The sequence below is a fragment of the Strix aluco genome, chromosome 20, assembly GCF_031877795.1.
Source record: "Strix aluco isolate bStrAlu1 chromosome 20, bStrAlu1.hap1, whole genome shotgun sequence".
In the NCBI taxonomy this organism is placed as follows: Eukaryota; Metazoa; Chordata; class Aves; order Strigiformes; family Strigidae; genus Strix; species Strix aluco.
Window position 1 is genome coordinate 14,884,242 of NC_133950.1, and position 7,688 is coordinate 14,891,929.

The 7,688-nt window shown below is 36.9% G+C and overlaps 1 protein-coding gene across 13 annotated transcripts in view; it reads right to left on the minus strand.

Moving 5' to 3' along the window:
* Window positions 1-7,688, minus strand: part of DENND1A (DENN domain containing 1A) — a 215,024-nt gene that overhangs the window by 164,952 nt on the left and 42,384 nt on the right. For 2 of the 13 annotated variants that reach the window (XM_074846657.1, XM_074846655.1), the window contains exon 4: window positions 5,297-5,402. The exons of the other annotated variants lie outside the window; for them this stretch is intronic. In XM_074846657.1, coding sequence (XP_074702758.1) covers window positions 5,297-5,305 — 9 coding nt within the window. In that variant the 5' untranslated portion in view covers window positions 5,306-5,402. The remainder of the gene's footprint in view (window positions 1-5,296; window positions 5,403-7,688) is intronic. 13 annotated transcript variants of the gene reach the window in all.

Below are 7,688 nucleotides of genomic sequence, written 5' to 3' on the forward strand. Positions count from 1 at the left end.
CCTGTATGAGGGTCAGAAAGGGAATGGTTCCCACTATGAAATAACATCATGTCACTGAAGGCAACCAATTCATCTCAGGAAAATGCTGTTTTTAAAAAACAAACAAAAAGCTCACTACATATATCCACAATCCTGGTAACAGGAAGAGAATGAGATAAATAACATTTCCTAAGCATATTGAGGCCTGCTATCATTTAAATACTTTAAACGTACAAAATATGTGCACAGATGGGCAACTTTTCTACTTGCATTACTAAAAACATATTTCAAGATAAAGCTCAAAATCCCTGAATTTTTTAAACCTAATTGTGACTCTGTTTCTTAGAATTCACACCCCAAGGCCAAAGCTTTCCTGCCACCAGTCCTTCAAATCTGATTTGGACATTACACGGGAGGAGGCTCCAAGCCTCCCTGAGGTCTCACTCCTTTTACAACATACGCAAAAACAGTAGATAATGGGCCTATGCTGAATTCACTGCTCTGCACAGCTCCTCCTGGGACACAGGCCTAGCAGATGTGATAAAAACTGTGTCAGAGAAGTAGCTCTAGTTTTTGCCTTAATGACAACTTCAACCTCTCAACTAATAGAACAAAAGAACAGAAATGACTATTACTTTTTTTCCAGTAGAAAAAAATCTGAAAGTAAGGCTGAACTAAGTATTTCAGCAGTTTTTCAAAGAGTTCTCCTCACTAATGTCTTTAAAACCCCCTCAATAAAATTAAGATTTAGTTTCATTCTAAGACAAATGGATTTTAGTTAACATGCTAAAAAAAATGATCTACAGCTACTGTTGTAGGAATGATTGTTCTAGTCTTAAATCAAAGAATTGAAAAATTATACAAACAAGCAGAAAAAAAAAATTGGGTCCAATTACGTGCATAAACATTGATCAATTGGCAAAGATAAGAAGTGTCAATATCAGAAAGCTAGAATACTAATTGAATTAAATATATTTTAAACATTTAGTGACTAAAAATGAGGAATATTTTTACTTCCACATTTAGGAAAAAATAGGTGATAACTACTAGCTGTGAAAATATAATCACATACTTCTCACACCATAAATCAATTGGCCAGGTATACTGCATCAAAAACAAAGCTTTAAATATATACTTTGGTGAACATTTGTTAAATATTATAATTCTAGCTTAAGATGACTGGCCCTTTTAGACGTCGTCTCAAATGCTCTATTCAGCTACAACTGCATACCCACTTAATCAGCAATCATTGTTCTCTGAGGCAGGACTTTGTTGTCAAGACAAGCACTGAAACCTTTAAAAAATTTCAGAACTGGCATAAGAAAAAAGTGATCTTTGTCAAACAAGGACAAATTTATGCAAATCTTTTATAAACATTCACAAACATTTATTTAGCTTTTGAAATGTTGGCCTCATTTGAGAGCATGAAAATGAGGGGGAAGTAGGAAGATGCAAAGGACAGCTTAGAGGCTGGCACACTACATAAATATTCAGAAGGAAGATTATAGGATTCATGTTAGGCTGTCTTAGGTTTCTCCAAAGTCCACATAGAATACCACAGAACAAAACTAACGAGAAGTAGAGCAGATGTTAGACAATGCAGCAGCCCTCTTTTCCACACTCACTTGGCTATACTTCGATGCTTTCATTTTTTCTTTCAATATGGTTAGGTCATTCAAGGATTCTCCTATAGACTCTGTATTGTGGCTACAGCGCTATAAGCTGGACCTCTGTCAGCTTTCCAAAAGTTTCCAATGAAAAGGCATTATGCAAATTCTACCTCTCTTACTCTCTTTCAGGAAAAAAAGCCTCCAGTATGCAGTCATTGGAGTATTGGAAGTCCCAGCCTTCATTTCTGTATGGTTGTGTTTGCCTTAGGGCCATGCTGCTTGTTTTGACAGTGGATCCCCCTAGATAGTTGGGATTAGTCGAGCTTGTTTAGATAAACTTGAAATCAAGGCCTTCTCTAGGTAGACAGCTAGATGTAGCTACTGAGTTTCCAGCTGCCTTCTTCTTTCATCCCAAAACAACTGCAGATTCACAGTAGAGATCACAGCCACAGGCTATGTCACATACATAAGTACAAAATTAAAGGCTGCTAAAAGAAGCCTTTGTAAGTCTTAGTGCTAAAATAAGGAATCTGTACTGCATAGTTTAAACAAATTATTCAAGAAGCACCAATAAAGGTCTGTAACTGATAGTTAACAAGACATGTTCACAAAAGAAATACCCTGTTTACATAAATGGGCAAGATCGTGCTTTGTTAATCACTTCTGCACCATCCACTGTCCAACCTTTTTAAAAATATATACAAGTAAATACTCTAAAACAGTACCTGCTAGAATATCTGAAAATTAGCTTTGTTTATCAAATACAGACTTTATGATCATAGGAGACTATTATGAGGGCACTACCCCGATGAGATATTCAGTCATATTCACAACAAGATTGGGCCAGATTTGATCTTTACTATAATCAGATAACACAAACCATAGGAATTCATTCACACAAATAGGGTATGTTAAAAGAGAAGGGCCAGAGCTCCAAATGTAAATTAAAACCTAAAATCAGATCCCACCCATGTAGCTATGTTACACCTTTATACATCTGCATCGTAGTTCAGCCCCAACAGGAGATTCATTTTTCATGGGGTAGGGAAAAAAAAAAACAAAACAGTTTGGCTTTTAAAGACTGTAATCTCTTCTAGCTAGGTGCAAATTTTCATATACACTTCTGCAGCATCCAGGCACAACAGACGGAAAACTAAATTAAAGAAAAAATTACTCACTAGGATGTTATAAATAAACAACTAGCAAAAAACCCAAAAGAAACAAACAAACAAAAAACTTAGTTCAATGAATAGTAAATATAATTAAAAAAAAAAATTAACTCCTGTCCTTTCCTCAAGAAAAAGGATGTGAAGAAACTTGTTGTGTTGAAAACAGTTTAACTAAAGACAACAGCAGAATTTTATGGTTAAGAAGCAAAGGTAAGAATTTGCCACCAAAAACTTCTCTGCCTTTGTGCAAAGGACTTCAGCACCACTTTTCTGCCATTTCCATATTACAGAAATTCTACCATCTCTCATTGTAAAATTAAGCCATTTCACTGACAAGATCTTTTATAGAAATTCAAAGCATTAAAAAGTGTGAGAGAATAACATTAGACTCCAATTTCTTCCTGCACTGGTTACCAAAGAGAATATTAGAGTGCACTGAATTCAGTTAGTCATTCTGTATCATAAATTCTCCATCAGTGACATCCTTAGCAGGAAATAAGCTACAGACAGGGAATCCTAACCAACAACTGAGCAAAATACATAATTTCTGAGAACTAATGAGAAAAACAGATTCATCATGCTATTGTACTTAAGACAGAAGAACACTTTAGAATTGTTACATAAAAATTAGATATAACTGATATCAAAAAATGCCATGGATATTCCCAGCACTGTGTTACCAAATACCAGAAACTGATATCATTCATGGATTTGTCTTCTCACAGAAGTCTTCAAATTTCTATGCCCAAGATCCTCCTTACTGCTGGAGAGAAGAACATGTTGCTGTGGAAGAGCTTTAAAGCCAGTCACTAATGAAGTTACTTAACAACCCCGTTACACAGGTATTATCCACTTTTTGCAGCTGAGGAAACATAACAAAACTAAACAACTATCCCAAAGGGGGCAACAGCTGACCAGTTTTTAAAATTCTGGAGTACCTGTTTCTCAGACTTGCATTCACATCACACCTTTTTAAGAATTCCTTAAAGGAGAAGGAAGGAGAAAATGATGATATATGATGAGGACACTAGTGCTCCCAGGGAAAGAATTTTGCAGAGATGAGACTGAGTCAGTGATCACCTTAAATAACTGAAGGTTATAAGAAGATACAGCTTTTCAAATTTATCAGTATTTTCACAACTTTTAGATTTCCAAATATAAGATTATGCTATAGACAATAGTGATCAAAAAACCTGAAAGCTATAAAAACATTCATTAGCCATGGAAAGACGTTTTTATTTGAAGAAAAGACAGCTGATATGTACAGAGATGACTGATCTTCGAAACTTAAGTTTTCCAAGTATAAAGCTAAGAACTTCAGACTTCCCTGGGTTAACACAGAAAAATTACCAACTTTCCTCTATAAAATGCTACCAGTTCTACACTGCTTCCTAGACACATGTGAAAGTTTGAGTATGTGAATATCAATTAGTGTCACCTAACAATCACAGAATCACAGAATCATTCAGGTTGGAAAAGACCCTTGGGATCATCGAGTCCAACCATCAGCCCTACTCTACAAAGTTGTCCCCTACACCACATCCCCCAACAGCTCATCCATCGCGGTGCCTCCAAGACCTCCCTGGGCAGCCTATTCCACTGTCTGACCGCTGTTTCTGTGAAAAATTTTTCCCTAATGTCCAGTCTGAACCTCCCCTGGCAACAAATCCTTTCTTTCAGGTTACTTTCCAATTATTCCTTTAAAAGATAAATTTAAAAAAAAGAAAAAAGAATATTGCATGCAAAATAGTCGGAGAAATTCAATTAAGGTATCGTGCAGTCTAAATGCTTTGCACTATACATTCATGAAATTATCCAAAAGTTACACTGAAACCAATAGCGAATATGCCAACACAGACCTCATGATGATGGCTATGAGAAAATTCAGTACCAGGAAATGAAAATATGTAGCAATCTCAAAATTCCAGTTATAAATACTCTTAGAGACTACTTTTCTTTCACACCTAAGGTAGCAAAGTATTAAAAAAAATCCATACCTTCCAGAACACGCATTCTACTATTTTGCTACGTTATAGTAACTTGGAATGCAGTACACCTGGCATTTAGTACTCACATGTTCACGGGCATTCCTACACACGTCTCGTGTGCTGTGTATTCTACAGGGCACTCCACCCCCACACTCTCACCTACAGAGGGCACAGGGTTTGGATAACCATGCAGATGACCACGACTGAATACCTGTCATTACTGAAGTAACAAATCACCATCTGAAGTCACTGAGAAACAACATTTTAATATAAAATTCCTCCTCCTGAAAAGAACGGATAGATCACGTGATCTCACAGTTCGTCACTGGAGTGCGAGGTGTGGAGCAAAGAAAAGGTCATGCCTACTTTTAAGTATCACACATAGCAAGACTCTCTAGCTAGGAAAACCAAAAAAAGTTTTATTTCCGTCTACACCACCCCACACCCAAACTCCAGGAAGTCCCTCTGCTGTCAAGAATAAGTCAAGGAAATCTGCCACCTTGGAACTCAACACAAAGGGACAGCAAGCTTCTGGAACTCCCCTTCATACCCTTTGCATGCACCAGCACCTGGCTACAAGACCTCAAGGCGATCCATTTAAACAACACACAAGCTGTTTTGTCTGGTTTGATGCTCTCTTCATGCCACAGGATGCTCTGCAAATAAAAAATATATTTTTATTTCCCACTTGCTTTTTGTCTTTACAGCACCTTCAGTGAAGCTTTAGCTTCTTTACCATTTTTTTAATGCCATTTATACACCGGGGTATGGGCAGATGAGTTGCAAGAGCAAGAATCCAAAGAACTGTTTCCTCCTCCACATGCTCATGAAACTCCAAAGCATTAACGACTACTTTACAAGCTACAAAACAAACGTTCTCCTTACTTTGTTAAAATAGTACAGCTACAGTAAAGAAGCAATAGAAAACATATTAAGTGGAAAAAAAAGCTGCGAAACAGTATTATCAACGCTCATTCAGAAGCACGGTCTCAAAAACACTTTTAGTCATCAGCAGTTCAGATTTTTAAGATATATAACTAAGTCACCCCCCTAAACTCTTGATTTAAAAGTGATCTCTAATCAACTGAGAAATTGCTTAACTACTTCATAACTGTTAATATAAAGACATGGCACCTGAGACTGATTTGTAGCTCTAACCGTGATGACACCACTTACCTGTTGATACTTATTTTAATCATGTTTCAAAATAAGTTCTACTGTCTGCAAAGGACAGTACTTCCCAGTATTGCCATACATGCATCATCAACATCAGTCATCGCAAGGAAGACCGTTAGATGCACTGAGATGCATTGATGACAATTTTAATATGCCTGTACACACCATATTGTTAGGTGCTTGAATTTTATTTTCTTTTTAAACAAAACAATGATTCTTCCTATATATTACAAGTTTTTAAACAATATTAACAGTACTTAAAGTGGGTACAGGAAAGGGGGGAAGGACTCTTGATCAGGGATGTAGGGATAGGACAAGGGGGAACAGTTTTAAACTGACAGAGGGGAGATTTAGATTAGATATAGGGAAGAAATTTTTTACTGTGAGGGTGGTGAGACACTGGCACAGGTTGCCCAGAGAAGCTGTGGCTGCCCCCTCCCTGGAAGGGTTCAAGGCCAGGTTGGACGGGGCTTTGGGCAACCTGGGCTAGTGGAAAGTGTCCCTGCCCGGGGCAGGGGGGTGGGACCGGATAGGATTTAAGGTCCCTTCCAGCCCAAACCATTCTATGATTCTGTGATTTTTTTAAATTGTTTATAAATTGATCTATAGCACCAGTACAGAACTGAATGGTTCAGGAGACTGAACTTCCTAAACTATTTTGATAATGAATGACTTAACAAACCAAAGTAGAATATTGCTGCACAAGCATCTCTCATTTTAAAGAAACCCGTCTTTACTTGAAGTGAATATTTTATGGTTTTATCAATAAATTTAAACGTAAGTGATAATGATTACTCACTTTAGGCCTGATCCTACAACCTCTACTCACACGAGTAGTCCCACAGGATTTTAATATGACTACCTCAACGAATAAGGGTTGGCAGGACAGGATTTAAATTATTCATATATTCACAGATTTTTAAGGCCAGAAGGGACCATTATGATCATCTAGTCTGACCTCTTGTATAACAAAGGCCATACGATTGTACCCAGTAATATTTGCACTTAGCTGAATAATTTGTGGTGAAATCAAATTGTTTATTGAACTTCCAATACTGATTCAAATTTTACAGGAAAGAAAACTGCAATTGTTTAGGAAGTGGCTTGAACTATATTTCTTCACACTTGAACCCCATTATTCCTCTATTTCTATTCAGAATTTTTCCAACTTGTGGACACTGGCTTTTGACATAGCTTTCACAGACAGACTTGAGAGTCCAGCACTATCTCTCGTATTCTCAGGCCAAAATCAAGTCAACTCCTGGGACCCTTCCAGTAATTGGCAGTTAATTACTATTTCTTTTACGACTCTTGCCCTGCACCATGATTTCTGAAATACACATATCATAAATGGAAAAACATTTATCTAATGTTATCAATGATGCAACAAACAGGGAAAACAGCATGTCCATCTCAGCTCTTTCATAGACAGGAACAAATGGACTAGCTATTTAGATTACTAGCTTAAAAAAATAAAAAATAAAAAATAGTTTTAGGTACTTTCTCAGTCCGCATGCCTTAGACCTCAGGACTAACTGTTTTCAGCGATACTTACAAAGACTGACTTACTATTTTGTCTGCACAAATCCACTGGAATGATTTTTGCACTCAATCACCAAGTAGCAGTAAAATAAACACACAAAATAATAAAGAAACGTAGAATGTTATGATGCTATGTGAAATTCTGTGCAGATTTGATGGATTACTAAAACCAGCTATTCTGTTAGGCTGTTAAATATATACTCTGGCTGAATTCTCTCATCATA